Genomic DNA, 23932 nt, shown 5'->3' with positions numbered 1-23932 from the left:
AAACCTCTGCAGTTGAGGCTAACTAAGTGACAACATATAATGAACAAATTACCAAACTGGATTGACACACTGTACCTGATTTAACTATTATGTCTGAAGGAGGTACTGGCAGATTACCTCCTTGAGATATAGCCTTTAAGTTTAGGTTTAAAGAGTCATTTATTATTTAAAATTCCCAATTGCTGTCTTTTGTCATATGATTGGTTTACTCATAAGGAATGTATGATGAAAATGAAGGGTCCAGATGGAGAGATGAAGGGTCCGGATGGAGAGATGAAAAGTCAGCAAGCAAAGGAGTGTAGTAGTGCTGAAATCAAATTCAAACTCAAGTCTTGGTGAGTACTTTCACAAGGTGGACCCTGTTTTTCACAAAATCTCACCAAGGTGACACTGATATATAGACTGTATTTATATAGCATATATCATGGACAGAAGTAAATCAAAAATAAAAAAAGATAGCTGGGTGAACAAGACCCAGGATAAAAAAGTGCCCAATCATGGTAGACACACTGGTGCCAGGACTGGAAAAAATGACAGTGTAGAATCCTCAAAATATGGAAACATTCCTACAATGGGGCCAGGCCAGGCTCAGGGGGAGGATGGCTCCACTGTTGTAGAAGGAAGTAGCAGTCCACAAAAACGACAAAAATTGATTGACCAAAGAAGAACCATAAAGATGACAGAGTGGACTATTGAGGACAAGAAAGAAATTATGTACTGTTACTATAACACAAAAATCCCAGAATTTCCAGACACAAGATATACAAAATGATTAGGAGAGAAATTAGAGGAAAGAAAAATACTTCCACAGGAAAACTGTTACAGGATTCAAATAAAAATTTGTTTTCATTAATACAACAGATTTTCGAAAAACCGTATATAAATCAAGTAACTTTGATCTCTTCGAAAAAAGAAGCCTCTGAGGAAGAGAGAAAATATAAACAATAAAACCTAGAGATATTTGAAAAATGTAAAAAAGAAATATGGACATGGGAAAGAAAGAGAGATTTGATAAGGTGCAATATTTATGCAAAGGAGAAAGCCAAGTTAACTAATATGGAGAAGGCAGTCTCAAAGATATTTGAAGAAAAATACAGGCAAAGGCATTCAGATATGGAAAATTTCACAACTAAAAGACTAAAAGCACAAAGGTTCAATGTAGAAAAGATGATTAGTAAAGCAGAAGTTAAAGAAATAGAAGTTGAAGTTATGGAATGCCTGCGAAGTGAAGGATTTAATGTAGAAGGTCTAAAACAGACTACATCACAGCATGATGGAGTGAGTCCCCAGAATAAGGAAAAGCAAGAAGGTCAGGAGACATGTGAAGAAGAAATATGGACAGGGGAAAGGAAAAGAGATTTAATATGGTGTAATATTTATGCAAAGGAGATAGCAAAACTAACTAATACAAAAAGAGCAGCACCAAACATATTTGAAGAAAAATATAGGCAAAGGAATCCAGATATGGAAAACTTTACAATACAAAAAATAAGAAGACTAAGAGGAAAAGTAGAAAAAGAGATGATTAATGGAGAAGTCAAACTAATAGAAATTGAGGTAATGGAACAACTGCAAGGAGAAGGATTCAGTGTAGAAAATCAAATGCAGAAAGCACCACAACAGGAGAGAGCAATGGATATCCAAATTAAGGGGAAACCAGTGGAACAGGAAGTAACTGGTCAGGTGCCATATCAAGATATTTTTGAGCCTTCCACAGGAAACCAGTATAAACATTCACATGAAGCTAGACAGCAAGGAAAGGAACAGGAAACTGTGGAATCTCTGATGCAGTCAATGTTGAGGAGAGATAGGCCAGTGAGTTCCCATATGACAGAACAACAGATGACACAGGATGAAATTGAAGAGAATGTGCCACAGGAAGATGATATAGAACTTTATATAGAATGCCAACAGGAAATGGAAAACAAGGGATGTACCCTCAGTATGTAAGAAAAGGAGTTAAGAGAAGAGTTGCTTGATTTAATAGACAAAGATAGATATATCAAGACCAATGAGAGAAATAGACTGCAGAAAGTTATTAAAACCTCAAAAGTCAGAAGCTTGATAAAACAAATTGACACAGTAATTAGGACTGTTCATAGAGATCCATGCAATATAACAGAAGTAAACAGAATATATTACTTGTGCTGCTAAATTAATAACTGATAAAGTTCTACCACAGGAACATAGGGTAGCAAGGGAAAAGAGGGGGCGAAAGAGAATACCATAATGGAAATATTGAATAGATAAAACTATAAAGCAGTTAAGACAAGAAGTATCATTGTTAGAAGATTATAGAAGAGGGAACAGATCAACAAAGATATTAAGAAAGATAGATGTGATAAAAGCAATGCACAGTATTACAACAGATCAGTATCTATAATGCACTATTGGAGATAACAAACTAAAAATTTCAAAACAGGCGTAAAGAATTAGAAGATATGAAGATAAATATAAGTGAAAAGCACAAAATAAACAATTTACTGATGACCCAAAAAAGTTTTATAGAGAATTGGGAAATAAGGTAAAAGGAATTGATAGACCGCCAAAAAAAGAGGAAGTAGATACATTTTGGAGAAGTATCTATGAAGATCATGTGGGACATAACCAAGATGCTAAATGGATAGAAGTAGTAAAGGAAAGAATAAGAAGTTTAAAGGTACAGGATATGAAATGAGATGAAATAACAGCCAGAGAGATTGGAATCAAATTGAGAAAAGCCTCTAACTGGAAAACCCCAGGCCCAGATGCAGTACTTAACTTTTGGCTTAAAGTATTAACTTCTTTGCATGAGGATTTATCCATGAGTAAGAACTATTTATATGCACACCCCAAACATACACCACACTGGTTAACAACAGGAAAAACAATGCTCTTACTTAAGAGTGAACCTGCAAGCTAACCTAAAAATTATAGACCAATAACTTGTCTTCTGACAATGTACAAAATATACACGGGAACTGACACCAACAGAGTTTATAGTCATTTAGAAGAAAACTCAATTATGGCAGTAGAACAAAAGGGCAATAAAAGAAAGTTATATGGAACACAGGACCATTTGTTGTTAGTGGATAACTGTAAGAAGGGGAAGAACCTATGTATGGCATGGATTGACTACAAAAAAGCATTTGATAGTATCCCACATTCATGGATAAAAGAGTGCTTAAAAATATATAAGATACACCCTACACTGATTGACTACATTGCATTAACCATGAAACAGTGGCAGACCACATTACAATTAAGCCATGTAAAAGGACAGATTATTATCCCAGGGATAAAAATTCAAAGGGGGATATTCCAGGGTGACTCTCTGTCACCCTTGCTATTCTGCCTTGCCATTAACCCATTAAGCTGTTTACTTAACAGCTTAGGCCATGGCTATAATTTGGCTTTAGAAAACAACAAAGTCTAATGACTTCTCATCTTCTCTTTGTCGATGATTTAAAATTGTATAGCTCATCAGATGAGGAACTGAAAGCACAGTTGCAAGTTGTCAAAACTTTTTCAGATGATATTGGAATGTTTATTTATTTTATTTAACATTTGTTGACCGGGAATGTCCGACTAGGTTCCACAGAGCCTGTTTTCAGCGGAGGCCCGGGGAGAAACGCTCCAGATGCATGTCTTTGGAATGTGGGAGAGAGTACCCAGAGGAAACCAGAACATGCAACTCCACACAGAAGGCACCCCAGCAGAACCTCTTGCTGTGAGGCGACAACGTTAACCGCTGCACCACTGTGCCGCCCATGACCAATGTCATTTGGTCTTGATAAATGTGCAAAAGCAACCTTTAAAAAAGGAAAATTGCAGCACCAAGAACACATCAGTTTGGGACAAGAATTTGATATAAAAGAACTTGAGCAAGAGGGGGTGTATAAATACTTGGGAACTGGTGAAGGATCAGCAATAAAACATGAACAAGTGCAAATAAAGCTTAGTAAGGAGTACTTTAGAAGACTTAAATTAATCCTGAAAACAGCATTGACACCTAGGAACAAGATCCAAGCTATAAATCAGTTTTCTCTTCCTGTCCTAACTTATAGTTTTGGAGTGACTGACTGGCCCCAAAAAGTTTTGGATAGATTGGATATTAAAACAAGAAGGATGCTTCATGCTCACCAAATGATTTATAAAAATTAGTGTATATCAAGATTATATATTCCCTGTTCTGAAGGAGGGATGGGCCTCCTTGAAATTGATTACATGTATAGATCTGCAATTGTGGGACTTCACACATATCTACTGACCTCACAAGATTCAAATGTGGTGAAAGTTTTGAAACATGAGGAGAATAAATCTAAGACGACATCTCTGCTTAATTTAGCAGGAGCATATCAACGCCAAGCAGGAATGGAAATCAAACCAGAAGTGGATAAAAAACAGGCAGCAACTGAATATGCTAAAAAAACAAAAGAAAGTATATAAGGTGATGGACCAGTTGAGAAGGCAAGAAATGTGGAAAAACATAAATATAGTTGCAAGTATAGAAACTTCTGGAAGAACCTCATGTTGATCCAGAACGAATGTAGGAATGGTTTAAAGAGAGGTGAATTTACATCAAGAAATGAAAGGTTAATATTGGCAGCCCAAGATAGTGGGCTATGTACACGCTGGTTTATTAAGTCCACTGAACATGTGGGAGAAACAGACATATGTAGGTTTTGTGGAACTGAATTAGAAACAGTCACACACCTTATTGCTGGTTGCGACTTTCTAATGGCAGAGGGACTGTATACTGAAAGGCATAAAAATGTGGTGAATTTGTTACACTGGAGATTGTGCAAACATTGTGGTACTGAAGTAGCTGAAAAACACTGAAAACATGAGCCACAGAGAATCATGGAAAATGATGAAGTTTACATCACATGGGATCACCCAATACCAACAGTCCAAAAGATAGATGCTAGAAAACTGGATATAGTGGTCCAAGAAAAGAAGACAAAAGTAGCATTGATCATTGAAATCACCACACCTAGTGACTACAGTGTCTTGCGTACAGAGAGACACAAAGTCATAAAATACCTTGATCTGCAGGCAGAAATGAGAGCCATGTGGAAGAAAGATACCCAGACAGTTCCAATAGAGTAGGAGCAACTTGTTTTATAAAAAAGAATTTACAATCGTATTTAGATATGTTACCAGTTCATGTAACACCGTACGAGTTGCAGAAGGAGTCATTACTGGGCGCATTGTGGGTGCTACAAAGAGCACTTTTGGCTAACATCAAAGAGTGAAACAATACTAATTTCATGAACTTTAATCACACTTTGACTTAGGAATGGGGTCCATTGCCATCATGGTATTAGAAACCCAAAAGACTTGGAGAAATTAAAAAAAAATGTATGTGTGATGCCCCACCACTGGACCAGTAATAAAGGAACCTCAAACCTTACCACTGGTGACAGTGTGGGATGTACAGTGGGATGATAACAGGTACACACACAATATTTACTGATGCCTCTGCATCAAATTCAGTTTCCCTTAAGAGCACACAGAGACCACAGTAAGTCCAGGGCTGGTTTATCCCTCTTTCTCCAGATCCCCAGTAACCTCCTCACTGGCACAGTTATAGAGTTGAGATCTCAGCTGAGTGGCCAAGCCAGGACCTTCAGCACCATCTTCAGTGCTTCCTGTCCCTGCCCAAGTAACTGACACACACACTCTTTGAGGTTTGATTTAATACACACGCACACACCTGGGAAAGGAGGGCACAGGTTTACTTGCTATGCCCCTTTTTGCTCAGACTATAAGGTAGTTATCACTGCCACCAGTCAACTCCTTATCAGCTACTTTAAGGCCCTTAACAAAGGGCGTCCAATCTTACAGTGTATTATTAATATTAATACAAATGGTAGTTTGACCAAGAGCAAGGTTATTAGGAGTGGCCCACACAGTGTCACCAAATAAATATGCAAGTAATCTCAAAACTTAAATATCTCTAGACAGATCAGCCACAATGAAATATTTAAATATATTTACTAATAATTAATAAAATAACAAGAAAATATTAAATATATATTCACAGTGACATCAGAGTTCAAAATCACCGGAAATATTTAAAACAACATTGCAGGACAGTCTAAAATAAATACAGAAAAATATCTAAACTAAGCTTTACTATATTCCTGACTGTATCTAAGAGAGTTACTGTATCCTAGAAACTTACTTTTAGAGCAAGGCAGATGTGGTGAATGATTCTTGTCAGGTCCAAGACACAATGCTCTGTCTCTCTAAGAGACTTTTTAAATTAATATATCAAATACTACTGCTGGGATAGCTTGCAGAATTACATCATTTCTTGTCATCTGACTGTATCCCAGATGAAGTCATAAAACAATTACATTCCTCCATATTTCAAGACTAGTAATTATTTCACCCTAAAGACAATACAGAAAACTTCTCAGCACAGACTCTTTGTCTCTAGCTTATTGAAAACTAAAATATACCATCTTTATTGGGCAGCCATAAAGTAATTTAATTTCAGCTGTTTTTCTGAAGTTAACCTCCTGCATTCCAGTTTGTACTGTTAAAATATATACCTTTAAACAGTTACAATAGTGCATGTACATTTTTGTTCTATTCCAGTCGGGCACACTGTGCTGTGGTTACATTTTAAGCACAAGCACTTTATAAAATATCTTTTTAACACACATATCTGTACAAACCAGTTTGATATATACATGACATACAGTTCTAATATAATTGTAACACAAGCATCTTATATAAATCATGTTGATATTCACAAATGATATACAATTATTTACAAAATTCCAGATAGTTGTGCTTGCAGTAATTCCCTTTGTCACACTTATTTCCCCCCTTGAAGACCCAAGCTAGTTTTTCAATTGACCTTTGAGAAATGTTGCTTGAGTGGGATGAGCCTATCTGGAAATACATTACCCCATACCCTGTCTTGAGAGCCCATCTGTGTTGGCATTGCTAACCCCACTGTGTTGCTGCACTGTCATATCATATGCCTGAAACCCTAGGCTCCACCATAGTGACTTGGGATTTTGCTGGCTGCCTTGCTGCAGCCATAGATCCCCCTTAAACTCCTTCTGCCTCCTACTGCAAATACTTAGCACCAGGGCCTTTCTATCATGGTAAGGTTTCATGGTGTTAACATGGTACAATTTGTGTCCTTGGCTCCTGCCTAGCAGTTCTTCCATGTAGTTAACATCACTGACCTTTCTCAGCACTTTGAAAGGTCCCTCTCAAGCTGCCTACAGCTTGTTGTGTCTGACAGGAATGAGAACCATAACCTGCTGCCCCACAGCATACTCTCTAGCTTGAGCATTCCTGTCATACAAGACCTTTTTCTGCTGTTAGGCTTCTGCCAGGTTCTCCTGGGCAAAGTCCATGAGTTCCCAGAGGCTTTTCCTGAGGTTTAGGACGTATGCCTCAATAGACTCTTTGTGGGATTCACACTCACCATCCCACTCATCATGAATCAAATCTAGAAGACCCCTCAGCCTATGCCCATACAGCAACTCAAAGGGTGAACAACCTGTGGATTCTTGGGCCACATCTCTGTAATCAAACAACAGATGGGGCAAACATTTGCCCCACTCCCTCTTAAACTGGTCTGCAAATGCCCATAGCACGGTCTTTAGTGTAGAGTTTAACCTCTCCACAAGACCATTAATCTGGGAGTGGTAGTGGGGTGTTTAGGTGCTTCACTCCACAGTGCTTCCACAGACAAACCAGCAGATCTGACATGAAATTGGCACCTCTGTCAGTCAATATTTCTTTTTGGAAACCTATCCTGCTAAAAACATTTAACAAAGCATTTGCCACATTTTCTGCATCAATGGAGGACAGAGCCACCGCCTCAGGGTATCTGGTAGCATAATCTACTACCACTAGGATATATTTCTTTCCTGTGGAACTTGGAGTCAAAGAGGCCCCACACTATCCATAGCTAGCCTCTGAAACAGCTCTTCAATCACAGGCAAAGGTATCAAAGGAGCTTTGACCTCGTCTCCTGCCTTGCCTACCTTTTGCACTGCTCACAGGTCCTTCAGTACTCTGTTACATGCCTGGAAATCCCAGGCCAATAAAAGGTCTGCATAATATGTCTCTTGGTACGCTTTATGCCTATATGACCTGCAAAGGGAATGTCATGAGCTATGGCTAGAAGTGCCAGTTGGTAGGCTCTGGGCACTAACAACTACTGTATTCTCTCACCCTCTAGCCCTGCCTCAGAGGTCCACTCTCTGTACAGTAACCCTTTGCCCCAGTATACAGATTCCCCCTTTCCTTGAGAATTAGGTGCCTCCCAGGCTACCTCCCACAAGCCTTGTAATGTAGGGTCTGAGAGCTGACCCTGTCTCAACTCTCTCTTTGCAACCCTTCCCAGCTCCCCTTCCACAGGAAGTCTGTTATCCTCTGACAGTGGTGACTCACTATCAGCCTGGGTACTACTACTCACCTCTGCCCTTGCAGTCACTCTGTCCAAGGGAACATCAATACCCACAAGCAGCTGTGGTTCACCTTCAGTCTCACTGCTACAAGGTAGCTCCCTCCATGAAGTAGCCACCTCACAAGTCCTAGCTTCAAGTGTGTGGTCTGTCTGGGTGCACCCCAAGCTACCAGGCCCATATGCTTGTCTCCAAGCCTGACTGCATATAACTGCATGCACACAAGGTACTGCACTATCAAAATCATTAACTATCAGGACATCAGCAGGGATATTCTCAAACACACCTACTTGCTTGTTCCTTTTTTCTTCCTCCCAGTCAAGGTGAACCCTACCCAAAGGTATTTGAAATGGTGTCCCTCCTACAGCTCTGACTGGAGTAGACTGCCCAAGTAAGTAGTGCTCCTCTTTAACAATTGCAGGCTTCACAATGGTTAGGTCAGCAGCTGTGTCTCTCTTAATAGTGGCCTGTTCCCCATACACTAAGATAGGATATATCCTCTTATGGTAGTTTGGTACCCTTGCTGTCTGCAAACAACTTATCACTGGCATTCTGTCATTCCACTTGCTGTCTCTCCCACCTTTTGTTCCCCACCTTGCCTTCATAGACATCTATATGCTATGAGACACCATTGGTTACATTTGAAACATTTAACTCTTGATACTGGCCATGTATATGAACTAGTGGCTTCCCCTGTTACTGGTGAACTCTGTTGGGATGGTTTAGGCTGCCCACCATGGGTTCCCTTAGACTCATGTGCAGCACTGGGTATCCCTTTCCTGTGCAGTGATGCCCTGCATGCTAGGTATAGGTCTCCCTTTTCCCCCAACTCATTTGCGGTGTTACATTTTCTATCTGCCAACCAGATTCTAATGTCCTGCAGCAAAGTGATAAGGGCTTGTTCCCTAACCAAAAGGTCTGCCATCCCTTAATAATTGGTGACCTGGCACCCACTCAGCCGCCTATGAAAATAAGTGCTTAACACTTTCATCTGCCTTGCACCTATGCTCACAAAACTTTTTTCTATAAGCTTTAGATGTTAACTTAAAACACTCTAATAAACAATTTTAACTGTATTATAATTTAAGCAATCAGTATCAGACAATTTAGAAACAGCAGTTACAGCTTTGCCATGGTGTAAGGGGGTCAGGAACCATACCTAGAGCCCTTAGTTAACATTATACTGTTTACAAACCCTTTCAAACATATGAATAAAACTATCAAAATTATCACCCTGTGTAAATTGTGGAAGAAATTTACTGACCTTTATTGCTTCTGAGGTTCCATGGCCCTGGCAAAGAGTCAGCATCTCTTTTTCATGTTGTCTCTGTCTTTTATTTTCTTCATTTTCTTCAGCTTCCAGAGGTCTCAGTCTCTCTGCTGCTTCTAATTTCATTTGTTTCTCCTGCTGCAGCCTCTCTGCTCATTATAGTTCTAAACATTTGCCCTCCAGCTCAAGTCTCTAACTCCAGATTGATTTCTAAGTCCTCTTAGGCAAAGATGAACTGCCCATTTTATGAGGGTTGCACATCCCCAAGGCCAGTCTGGTTGTCCTCCTGGTTGCTGGTTTGTGATGCAGCTGTGGTTAAGGATGCCATCATAAGATGAAGATGTTTTAAGGATGGCCACTACATATGGACGAAATACGAAACCTTTTCTGGACATTATTCAGAAACATTTGAACATTTTACAATCTGACCTTAAATCAGCATCTAAGAAAGGCCAGAGATGTTTTTTCTCCTTTAGGCGGGGAGGGAATTTGGCCTCAATTTTGAGCCACTATAAACATACTTCTAAGGTTACAGTTGGACACACACAAAATACACTTATGGGTGGTAAGTTGTGTGGTACTTACCCATGTGGTCATTGCACACATTGTGTCAGGGTCCTTAAAATTAAGGAATTAACTTGTCCCAACAAAAAACAAGGTCTTCAACATAAGGTTTTTTTGCCAGCTGTGGTTCGGATTGGTTGGTCTATTTGGCCACCTGCCATTGTTCAGCTTTTTTATGTGGGCCATACATCCAGACCATTACGGATTAGGATTTCTGAACATACCAGTGACATTAGGAATCATAAACTTTCTAGTGCACTTTACAAACATAGACTCAAGTACCCATCTACATCATTCCATTTTACAGTTATTGATAGAATTATAGGTGATAGATCCCACAAAAATGGATGGCATACTATTTTAAATAACAAAGAAAGGAAACGGATAATCAAATTGGGGGATATTTTTAGTCCTGGTTTGAATGAACATTTTTAATTTCCTTGCAATAAGAATCCATTGCCTAGTAGTAGGTTACTGCATATTCCTTTAATGGGAATTAATTAATGATTAATTATTCAATTGGCAAGTGTTATATAAATCTATGCTCTGATGTGTTTCCTGTTTTTGACTGTTTGAATCATGCACTGAAGAAGGCTTGCATAGCAGAAACTGGTTTGCTTATTTATATATGGCACTTTTGTGTTGACTTGGAGGTAATTTATAACCCTTAGTTGAATTTAGTTTTTTATCTTCATTAAATTACATTTTTGGGCAACCTCCATTGGTGCTGGCCCTTTATATCATTTACATGGTGGTGTTTTGGGCCTTGGCACCCTCCTTACTTGCTACGGGTTTGGTTGGAGCGTCACTTCCCTTTACCACATATACTACTGCAATATCAGGGCCCATACACTATGGTAATATTACAGTGTGACACCTGCTGTCTTATCTGGTTTATTAAGCATCTGGATAACTTACAATAAAATGTTCATTCTGACTTTACATTAACATACACTACAGCCTAAGGGTGCCATGGTAAATCTAATCTATAGCTCTCAACCTTCCATTTCAGAAATGTGGAACACTGCATCTGATAATGTGAAACACATTAGCAAAATATGGAAAACTTAAAGTTTATTAACAGCTTGCTAGGAAGCTCACAGTATGGTTGTTAAAATGTGATACTTTATAAAGAAGTTCTATTGATAAATTGATGTGATTTAATATTATTTATTTTATATACCAGTTAAACAAATTCTTAAAATGAAATGTGCGACAGTTCCTTTCAAAATGCATATGTAAGGAACATGGACTTTTTCAGACTCAGAATGAGGAACAGTCCTCATAACGAGGTACTATAGGCTGGGAATGGGAGCATCTTGCACCATCCCTTGTGTATCTTCAGCACTTGTTAGATCCAATTCTAAAACAGTCTCCTTCAAAATAAAACTGAAGCCAGAGATCCCATCCACCCAAGGTACCTTTACAAATGTCTTTAATACAATTTACCTACACTTAAGTGATTCACTAGCAAGCTTCAAATCCCCATCAAACCAATTAACTCCACTGAATGCTCAGAAATGTATACCTCCACACTATACCATCACATAAACAGTTACATAGATGTAGCTGTACCCAATATGAACAAGTCCAGGGCAATCCCCAGAAACAAATCCACATGGTAGAGTCATAATATCAACAAGCTTTTTAATAAAAGAAAAACAATTTTGACCAAAAGTAAGAAGAATTCAAAGAATGTTAGAGGCCTTGTCACTGAAATAAATACATTTAGCAGCTTAATACATTCCACCAAATTCAAGCTTGAGGCTAAAATAGATACTCACGCCAAAGATAATCACAAAGCATTCGCAGTTATATTTGTAATTTCAAAAGCAGAATGCAGTAATCCACTGAGCTGTTTATGAACACTTAACTACACTGAGGCTGAAGATATAGCTAACCTACTGGCTAATAAATTTACCCCTAGCTTTACCACCCTCTCCCCTCCTATTATCCTAGATAATATGCCTGAAACTGATTTGCCTCCAGCTATCACACTAGACCAAGTCATAAAGTGATAACAAAAGCTAGAAATACTGCATCGATGGGTCCTGACAATATGCCTGGATCCATCTAAAATAGCATGAAGCACCATTTAGCCACACCCCTAGCAATACTGTTTAATCTCAGCCCCTAAATAGGATTTGTACCAAGTGAATGGAAAACAGCTACAGTCATTCCCCTGCATAAGGGACCTATATGTCTGACCATGCTCATATGCAAAGCCATGGAAAGACTTCTCATGCAATTAATCAATAAGGACATAGCAAAATGACATACACTGGAACTGTCTCAGTTTGGATTTGACAAGGGCAGGTCATGCTTACTCAGCCTGGTGGATTTTTTTGAAAAGGTCACTGAAGCAATTAATATAGGCAAAACAGTACACACTGTATACCTCAACATGACCAAAGCTTTTGACATAATTCCCCACTCAGACATAGTAGAAAAGCTAAATAAACTGTGAATAAAACCCTATGACACCTGCTGGATTGCCAACTGGCTCACAGATAGGATGTAAATAACCAAAATGGGGAAGTTACCTCCACAAAAAGACCAGCCACCAGCAGAGTCCCCCAGGGTTCTGTGCTGGGACCTCTACTTTTTGTCATCTACTTTTCTGAAGTAAAAAACAATACCAAAGGGTTCTGGCAGACTAAGTTTGCAAATAACTGCAAACTAGGAGCAGTCACTGAATCCCAAAATGACCTAGCCATCCTACAGGACATTTTGTCCCAAATAAATACCTGGTGCCAAAATCATGGACTGAAACTAATTGCAAAAAAATGCATTATTGTATCCTTTGGGAAGTCATCTACTCCAGGTAACTACTTGATAATATGCCCCTAAGATGTGACATAATTGTTCAGAATTTAGGAAATTATGTGGACAATGACTTAACTTTTAATCAACATGTCTACTGTTGCAAGAAAGTCCTTCTATATTGTACAGCTTATAAACAAAGGTATTATGTCTAGAACTAGTGATGTTACTGCCCCCTTTTACTCAGCACTCATTAGGCCAGTTATTGAATATAATGCCCCTTTTGCATGTATCTGTCCAGACATGCAACAAATGGAATGCCCACAGAAATACTGTAGTAAAAGGATAAGAGGCTTAAACAAATGTCCTACGTGGACTGACAAAAAGCTCTGTCACTATACTCGGTATGCTACAGACTGCTAGGAGGTGACCTTTATGACATACAAGGCATCCTCTAACCCATTACCGATGGAGTTACTGAACATCAACAAGTCAGATGGCATCAAAAATACTGAGTCTAGGGATCTAAAACACTTCTGCAGAAATCAACAGAATAGAGGATAGTGCTGTTGTGGAACAGACTCCTCATCCACATAAAACAAAGTTTATCCATGTCCTTATTCCAGCACAACTTAGATCTATGAATGGAAAACAGAAAATTTACCCCAGGACTGCCCTCTGTACTCCTAAAGGACAAATGCAGCTCCTTAATGCTTTATCCCATGCTTACATCTCCTCAAAGTATCTATGATATGATTCACGTTATTCTCATTATGAATAATATAAAATTATCGACCATGGGATGGGTAAGGCCAATCTATAACCAAATGGGATAGGTTATTTTGAGCACAAAAAAGGAAAAAGGTTTGGCTTAAAATGGCCCACAAGGGCAGTTAGCCTGCTACTTACCTATGAACCTACGAACCTTTGAACATAGGAGGTATGTGCATACCCACAATTCTATCTATAAAGGGTCAACATGTGCATACATTTCAAGTGAAGGCTACCCAGCCACCAGGTAGACCATGTCTGTTGTTTTTTTAACTATTTGCATGTCATAGAATAAACAATGGTAGCACACTGCTACAGTCTTTATATCTTTCAGTTCAAATGAAGGAAGAGAGCATAAGAAAATGGATGAAATGTAAAAAAAACAAAACAATATAGTACCTCAAGTTGCAGACTTCAAAATGCTACACTGCTGGTAATAAAGGAAGGAACAGTAGAAAAATACTGAATAATTCCAAAGGTGTACTGATAACAAATGCACACGGAGCCCTAATAAGTGCACGCTCACCTTCTGTTGACAACTGGAAGAAAACCCTTCTCACTGCTGTATGTAAAAAATATCTCCATTTATTTCCAACAAGGAATAAAAGACAAATGTCCCAGTAAATATCCACAAAAGAATAAAACAGTTGTTTAGCGCTTTCACCCGCAAATACGGGCTTCCTCAGAACAATGAATAGCAATTGAAAATGTCTTAAATAATTTATTTGGTGCCAAAAGGTGTTTTGAAAAATTTAAAAAAATTTAAAGGTACATTAACCCTATTGGTATGCCCACTATGAATCACTAACCCGCATTCATTCAAATTTACTGTGATAATAAAAATACAAATATATCAGATCATGAATTCTAAGAACAGATAAATAGGTAATTATATTACAATCATATGCCTTCTAAGAAGATTATGAATGTTGATTTTATCATCACCACCATATAACTTACAACAATATATTGATTACACATCATAATCAAAATTATACAAGTTCCTCGGTTGTAAGATAATAACTGTATCTATAAACTGCTTGTTTAAAAAATTCTTATCCAAAACAAACTATAAGATGAATCTTTGAGTATACTCAATCTGTGATTCATACTATCTGATCAACCTTAGCCAGCGATACTCCCCTATGTACATAGTCTACTTTAAAAACGTTAGCCTCATCATAAAATTTAAGATAATAAAAAAATGATAAATCAAATGTTGTCACTACCTAAATATAAGTTTACCCAACCCAAGTGGTTTAAAAGTCATCATGCTTAGTATGATTGTATATAACCGAATATAACCTAGTTCAGTAAACATTTGTATGTAATAGTGTGTGCTATTGATCTATCAACTACAGCATACTGTTTTTATAATTTTTATAATTAACTGGTTCGAAAACGAACTGGGACTGTGTCAGGGTTAGCCAACACTTACTGTTGCTCCTATAATGAATAAATTTAGAACTCCAACATACTGCTCTTCAACTGCACTTATAGTGGATAAATGCAGATAATCAAATAATGTCTCCCGATCCATAGTTCCTGTACCATCGCTCTTATTAATGTGACCTGTAAGGGGTATGTGTTGATGTTTACAACCTAACTGTGAAAAACCTATACTCGACTAAGGCCTGATGAAATATGTTAAACCCACCAGTCAAATTCAGCCCGCGTGCAGAAGATATGTGCATGCGACCTATTGACAACCTATAATAAGGAACTAAAATCAAAAAGATCAAAAAAAAAAAAAATGATAAGTCAATCATTAAATAAATTGGACTACATAAATAACTATTGTAATAAAGACCCAACACATCTATAAATGAGGGACTGGTAGTGTCCTCTTAAAAATTGTTTCTATACTAAAAAAATATATATATATGTACACTTTGCTGTGCAGAAATAATAAATAGTGTGAACATGAGTGAAATGTCCTGTATAGAAATGCTAACAAAAAAATGATAAAATAATAATAGTATTAAAAAATATTTAAAGAAAATAATAATAAATGTATGTATTGTATTCATTAATGTAATAAGATGGGTTTTAAAGAAATTCTGTCATTCAGCCCAGGTGCGGTAGTTGCATCAAGATAAATTTGCCACCATACTTCCTTATACATTAAGTGCATCTTAGAGTCTCCTCCTCTTACATCAGGTTTGATGTTATCTATTATTGCAAATTTAAATCCTTTCGTGTGGCCCTCAGTTTCTATGTGTCTTGATAAAGCATTAGTAGAATCTTTCTTCTTAATTTTATAAATATGCTCGTAAATACGTTTGTTTAACCTTCTCTCGGTCTTTCCCACAAAGAAACTGGGACATTCATTACACATCGCCAAGTATACTACCATATTAGAATTGCAATTTCCCTTTGAGAACTTTATCTTAGTTCCCATGATATTTTGCAATTTAATTCCCTTATTTTCATAAATATACTTGCATTGACTGCAACATCTGCATTTCTTAGTCTAATTTTCATTTGAAATGTTACTCATCCCATCACCTTGCGTGTGATGTTCCAACAACTTTTTTAAGCTTTTACCCATCTTATATACTATTCCTGGTTTCTTTCCCATTAAAGCTGATAATATGGGATCACCTGTAATTAAGTACCAGTGTTTGGTTAATAAATCAATAATATCTCTAGATGAAGGGCTGTATAACATAATATAGGCTCTGTAATGATCACAGTTAGTTGTAACCCCTATATTGGTACACAGATGTATGTTGATGTCTCCTTGTATTTTACTACAGGACCCTAATAGGGTTTGTATTTCTTCCCCCATTCATCAAGGACATATTGTGTCACAGTATTCATAATATCGACAGGATATCCTCTGTCTTTGAACATGTTGGTAATATTATTAATTTCACAAATCAGTGTTCCTTGGTCAGATGTCATTTGCGAGGCCCTGATGCATTGGCCCTTAAAAATATTATACTTTAGTTTGGGGGGGTGATAACTGTGATATTCTAAGTAATCATTGGAGAAAGTGTCTTTCCTATGAATTTTAGAGTGTAATTTCCCATTCTTTTCATAAATGAAGGTGTTCAAGTAGGCTAAACCATCTGTATTGTATGAATAAGTAAATTTCAAAAATTCATTACTTTCATTGAGGAACTGTATACATTGTTCCAACTGATCTACACTAGAATTCCAAAGAATATAGATTTCATCAAGGAATCTAGAATAATGCTTGATGTGGGGAAGAAATGAACTAGGAAAAAGTGTGTTAGATTCCCAGTCCAACATGACCAGGTTGGCAAAAACTGGAGCACATGCTGCTCCCATAGCTACCTCCTGGTCTGTTTGAAATATTCCCCTTCGAAATATATGAAATTGTTATCTAAAACTAGACTCATACATTCCGTGATTACATTGATTTCATCCCCCTCTAATTCAGAAAATTTCCTTATACTGTTTGAAAAGGCTTTGAGTCCTTCCTCCTTAGGAATGCAGGAGAATAAGTCAATCACATCAATAGTGACAAATAACCATCCCTTTTTCCACATTTCAGTAGGAAATGCCTTCAAAAATTCCCACAAATCCTTCACCATATGTGTTATTTTCCCATACATGTGCTTCAATCTCACATGAATGTATTTCCCTATAGGGAAAGTTTGGGATTCGCTTCCCGAGATGATAGGTCTAAATGGTGGGTCATCCACACTTTTGTGAATCTTTGGTATTCCTACTAAAGCACAAGAGCAAAAACGCACCCAACAAAGGGATGAACGTTCCTGTGATACTTACAATAAAATAAGTCAAGTGTAAAATCCAAAACATACACAGGAATGAAAACAGCAGTCACATTCAGAAGAAACATATAATTCCACTTCCAATTTTCGTTTATGAATATTTGACTTTAAATGATAGATTTTTTATGATGTGCTTGAATATTTGAACCAATCAGCTGTGACTTCTTGCTATTTAAAGTAATTATTTTACAGGTTGCGTCATAGTCTGAAGAAGCCTTTGGGTGAAAGCGCTTACTTTTGTGTGTAATAAACAAGTTTTATATTTTACTACGGTGTCGGTACTATCTGTGGACTTTTGTTTGTTTTGTGGAATTATATGTTTCTTCTGAATGTGACTGCTGTTTTCGTTCCTGTGTATGTTTTGGATTTTGCACTATTCCTACTAAAGTGGCCAACCTAGGATGTTTAACTGTCATGAAATTGTATAATTCCTTACTAATTCTACCATCTAATAAATATTCCTCTAAGTATGAATCGATTCTCCGATAGGCAATATTTATTTCATTGAGTGAAACCGATTTGTAGTTGCCAGTGTCATATAAAATATCATACATTTTCCTATTATATTCATGACTCCCATATATGACAATATCCCCACCTTTATCAGGTTTCATTACCCTGATGTCAGAATCCGTTTGTAATTCATGTAATGTTTCTTTTTCTTCCGTAGTTAAATTACTACTTCTTTCATTAGGTTGTGTCCTATATAAATTGTAAAGTTCTCTTGTCAATATTTTTTCATACAATTCAACAACTGGGTAATTTGGGGGTATGAAAGAACTCTTAGCTGTAAATTCAGAGGTGGTGTGATTCAGTAATTTTCCTTGCTGTTGTTTGTTATTGTAGCTTTTATCTTTAAGCATAATAGCTAAGTTCATCTTCCTTGTGAATTTTTTTAATTCACATATACTGTCTCCCACATCATACTTAGGTGTAGGAATAAATTTCATTCCTTTAGCTAAAATGTTAAAATGTCCTTCATGTATTTTCAATTTAGAATAATTATAAATGTTAAATCCATTTAAACTGTATTGAAAATTTCCACTTTTCCTTATTACTTCATCCTTGGAAATGCTATTACTTGCTGTATTTAGCATCTCCAATTGTTGCTGTTGTTCCTCCCCCCTCCTCCTGTGTATCTGTTCTGTATGGTTGTCCCTGTGTCACTTGTTCCCTCCAAAAATTTGAATTCCTTGGGGTATATTCCCTCTCTGTATACCCTTCCTGATATTGATCAATTGAACCATTCCACTGATTTGTTTTCCCATTTCTTTTCTCTGTGTACCATATATATGCAGTCCCATTCTTATATTGATTTAAATCTCTATAAATTTTTTTGTGTTTTGTTTTGCATATATTTTGCATCCACCTTTCGGCTATATTAAATTGTTTTTTATACAATCTCTCCCACTCAGGAAATAGTAAATCTTTTAAAATAAGCTCATTAAGTTTTTCAGTTTCATGAACCAACTTGCTTAACTTTTCGTCATTGTGTTTTAACAACAATTGCATAAACTTAAAACCACATTCATCAAAAAAAGTGTTGAATTCATCCATTACATTAGCAGTCATATTGACACCCATGGGTATCTTAAAAAATCTTAACCCTTTAGGTACTATTGTCATCTCCAAACACTTCTTTATATATGCATTGTCAGTTTTTACTCCATTAATGTTTTCCCATGGAGTAAATCTTTTCCTTCAAGGTACCCCCTTTAACCATATAATTATTCTGAACTGCACTGGGCTGTTCCACATGATCTAAATCACAGCCCATAGATAAAAATTGGTTAAATTGGGTCTACTGTCCATCTTTTACCTATTTATCTGTTCTTAGAATTCATGATCAGATATATTTGTATTTTTATTATCACAGTAAATTTGAATGAATGCGGGTTAGTGATTCATAGTGGGCATACCAATAGGGTTAATGTACCTTTAAATTTTTTAAAATTTTTCAAAACACCTTTTGGTGCCAAATAAATTATTTAAGACGTTTTCAATTGCTATTCATTGTTCTGAGGAAGCCCGTATTTGCGGGTGAATGTGCTTAACAACTGTTTTATTCTTTTGTGGATATTTATTGGGACATTTGTCTTTTATCCCTTGTTGGAAATAAACAGAGATATTTTTTACATACAGCGGTGAGAAGAGTTTACTTCCAGTTGTCAACAGAAGGTGAGCGTGCACTTATTGAGGCTCCATGCGCATTTGTTAACAGTAGAAAAATAGCTAGAATAAGTACTCTTGTTAGACATCAGTACCAAGCAAGAAAGTCATGAAATTGAGGCTAGAAACATAAAGGCCAAGTGAGGATAATAAAAGATGAAGATGGCCTGCTTGGACTATAATTAATAGTAGAAGCAGGGAGACAAGAGACAGAGTTGAAAGTCTAAATGAATATTTCAATAGCTGAAGGATGCTAGACAGGACTAGAGCTATTTCAAGTAGAAGAGATGCAAGAGTGAAAACAGTATGAAGACAGAAGAAAAAGTATAACTGTCCCAAAGTATAAACATGATGGACATGAGAATATCACATGGTCATTAAGGAGTTGGAGTTTATACACTTAAACACTGACTTAAAATCAGCAGATCTTCAATGGAGTCTATGAAGTAAAAAATAAATAACATTAAGGTCCTTCCATATACAAGCAGTCCATCTGAAGAGTGTTGTGTCATTGATACGACAGAGCATTCATGAAGTTAAAAAAAAAAGATGCACATTAATTGACATAGAGAACACCACTATCAACCACATGGAAGTCTCACAGGCATATGCTACATTCCCAACTAGGAAATTATCTGAGTTAATAACTAACTCCATAGCCCATAGTGTACAGGCCATGTCTGCTTTAACTTTGCCACAGGTCACAGGATGTTTATTGTTTCAACTGCATTTGTCATCTTTATGAAACATGATACTGTCATACAATTGGACACTCTAAATTGGTCCTAGGTGTGAGTGTGTGCACATATGTGCCTTTTGTGGAAGGTTGGATGGCGGGCTGGCAACTCAACTGTAAAACTCCACTGCCAAATGTTTTGCAGACCATTGTTCCACTTTGGCAACCCCTAACTGGGAAAAGCCAAAAGAAGAAGATACTGTCCTATGATCAGACAAGCCATGCTATGCATTACCCCATTTATGGCACTGCAAACTGTGTTTATGAATATGGTAGACCATTTTTAACAAACTTTCCATTTAAATTTTTGATACTAACAAAATTTAAAATCTACACAAAATGATTTCTACAGATTTTAAAACACATCTAAGATTCAAGTGTTACAATGACCCTTTTGATTTTGCAGAGCCTTTTCTTTATATCATCAAAATATTAGAAAGATGCTGTTTTTGTGCAATATTCCATTAAATGACATTTATTTTTTATTCCGTTTCTGTTTCTCCTCACTAAATTCCACTACAATCAATCGAGAACAAACGTATCCCTGCTAGCTTGTGACTTTTGTTAAATGCTCTATGCTGGTATGCCTAGTGTATAAACAGGTACAACTGATTATAAACCTACCCTATAGATATGAACAGCAGATGCAGGGTGGTATCCAACGAGACGGAGCCCGAATAATGAAAAAATTCTTTACTCAATCCAATGATCAAAATGAAGTAAAAATACACATAAAGTCACAGTTTAGAAATGATAAAACAACAAGTTAAGCACTTTTGTCAATACTCAGACTTCTTCAGAACAGTGAATTGCTGGCTGATAACTCCTTAAATATTTTTCCTTAAATATTTTTTCCTTAAATATTTAAGGAGTTATCAGCCAGCAATTCACTGTTCTGAAGAAGTCTGAGTATTGACGAAAGCGCTTAACTTGTTTTATCATTTTTAAACTGTGACTTTATGTGTATTTTTACTTCATTTTGATCATTGGATTGAGTAAAGAATTTTTTCATTATTCGGGCTCCGTCTCGTTGGATACCACCCTGCATCTGCTGTTCATTCTAGTTTTTATTCTGCTTACTACCCTATAGGTATATAATACTCAAACTCACATTGAAGATAATTTGATTTAAATCTTATTTCAAGCTAGTGCCATTGTCTGGTCCTTTTTAAAACTCTTAATTTTATCACATAGCCCAATCAGATATGGTTTCACTATTCCACTAAGCAAGGCCATAAAAAATAAAGTATTTTAAATAATATGCCATTACACATCCACAAGTATTCCTCCTATAATTAGTGAGCTTGTTATGTCTTGAACCTGTTTAGTATATTTAAAATCATTCCTTATATCCCCACATATTATTTTATAGCTTGGAAGGCAAATTGCATGGTCTGTACCTAAGGGGTCCTTTTCACTATTTACAAAATATGTCATACCTCTTTTATTATTTTTATGATGTGGCACAATTATTATCCCCCCCCCCCCGGTGCTTCTTTTTACACACATTAGCATGTGTGTTTGTTTATGCTTGTGTGCCTTTGACCATGGTGGTTGTGTCTAGCTATTTTTTTCGAGCATTTACTGAACTTGGTATGTTTGCTTGCCCTTCATATTTAGATATTTAATTAAAAATATATTTTCCACTACCAGCCTATCATCCTTTGCATTTGGATTACACTTTTCTCAACTCATTTCTAATAACAACATGATTGCCATAAATCTCAGGGAGAACCACACATATTGGCTGGCAATTAGTGCAGAAGGTTAAGGTTATGAGCTGTTAATGAGTTACTCCATGTGGTACAGGGTTTGATTCCCTCAGCCTTCATTTGCCTACTGTGTGATCTTAAACAAGTCACTTAATCAGCACATGCTTTGGAGCAATTGGGAATTTGGGTTAGGCACCATAATATTCTCCTGGTTTGCATGCCTAGTAAGCATCTGTAAACCTATATAATTCCTGGTAAAATGTTATGTTAATTCTCCTCAAATGTTACTAGTTCTGCCTGAAAGTCTGCACTAGCAAATATATTTCCTTTCTAATACTCCATGTCATGATAACTGACACTTTGAAGGCATTGGCTTCTTTATTTAAGCATACAGTTTGAAATAAAAATGGTTTTGCAAGTTGCTAATGTATAAAATAAACACTGTTCCAAAGGAAAACATTTGCTGAATGAAAACCTGTTGAAAACAAGACAATGACCAACTTACTGAAACTTCATTTTAGTGAATGTGGAGTTTTTAGCATTTTCTCCTTAAGGTTTATTGTACATATTGAGGCAATTAATAATTTCAGAGTGGGGTTTGTATGTTTTGTTTTTGTCAGGGAACTGATTCTGATGACTGTTTTGATAAATTATCTTTCAGCTTGCATGGTGTTTTTTTTTTCAGATGAAATGGAGAAAACCTCCTGGCTATAACAATTCTACACTTATCATGGAGATTAGAAGATATGCTAGTTATTTTAAACACTAGTCACAGGTAATACTTTGCAAAACATGTGTATTAGCAGCATGTAAGGGCTCAGTATTTCAGTTTAGTATATATCCATTTACTTTCCATAATCCATATTTACAAACAGTTTAAGTGAAGGTTAGTTTAGTGATCATATTCTTACTGATATGTCATTATGATAACTGCTGTAATTCTGTTTATTTTTCAAGATGAGTAGTCCACAATCATGCTAATTGTTTAATTAGCAATATGAATGTGCTGACTTGATGACCCCTGCCTTTCATATCATTTATAGAGCAATAAAGCAGCCTAACATCATTTCACGTGGGGGGGGGTGATGCATCTGATTACCTATATTCCTGACTACAATTTGAATAAATAACAATCATTCAGCTTAGTAGTTAGGAGCTTTTTTATACTGAGACCATGAAAGTTCATAAATGGCACTGTAATCTGCAAATCTTCAGCTCATTTTAAAAGTTTAAATGTACCTATGTGAATCTTCATTGACTCTTTTGAAGCTATTTCTGCATGCTGACAAGGTTTCATGAATGACTCTATTTTATAGTTCAGTACTGACACCTCATTGCAGAGAGTAATTTTTGCTTTTGCTTCAGATGCAGTGAGCAACATTTTTTTTGTCTCTTAGAGAATATCAAATGAAAAAAATATAAATAATGTCTCATGCTGTCTGTGTTTTGCTAATTTTTGTGCTGGTGTTTGGAACAGGAATAATTTTGTTTATTCCTACTGTCATCTGCCAAACTTGGCATACAGCTTGCAGACAGTGGGGTAGAAAAGAAAAGGCATTTACAAGAGAAGGAGATGTTAATATTGCCTGCCTTATTTCTGTACATCTTAGTACTGAGTACCCTGACCTGAACTTCAGAATCCCACCACCAACAGCGCAGTGCAAAACGTAAGTGGTTGTCACTCTGTATTCTATAAAATGCACAGCTCTATCCACCTTCATTTCTTGGTTTTAAAATGTATTAATGATCAGAAAGTGCTT

At 36.7% G+C, this 23932-nt stretch overlaps 1 protein-coding gene across 1 annotated transcript in view; it reads left to right on the top strand.

Annotated features, from left to right (window-relative positions):
- The first annotated feature begins 231 nt into the window (after window positions 1-231).
- Window positions 232-23932, top strand: part of LOC122805934 (extracellular calcium-sensing receptor-like) — a 167192-nt gene continuing 143491 nt past the window's right edge. The window contains exons 1-2 of the mRNA XM_044076178.1: window positions 232-335; window positions 23783-23839. Of these exons, the coding sequence (XP_043932113.1) occupies window positions 232-335; window positions 23783-23839 (161 nt within the window). The remainder of the gene's footprint in view (window positions 336-23782; window positions 23840-23932) is intronic.

The sequence above is a fragment of the Protopterus annectens genome, chromosome 7.part0 (assembly GCF_019279795.1).
Source record: "Protopterus annectens isolate FY-2018-M chromosome 7.part0, PAN1.0, whole genome shotgun sequence".
NCBI classification, from domain to species: Eukaryota; Metazoa; Chordata; order Ceratodontiformes; family Protopteridae; genus Protopterus; species Protopterus annectens.
The sequence above is the reverse complement of the archived record's forward strand: the minus strand, read 5'-3'. Positions and strand labels throughout refer to the sequence as shown.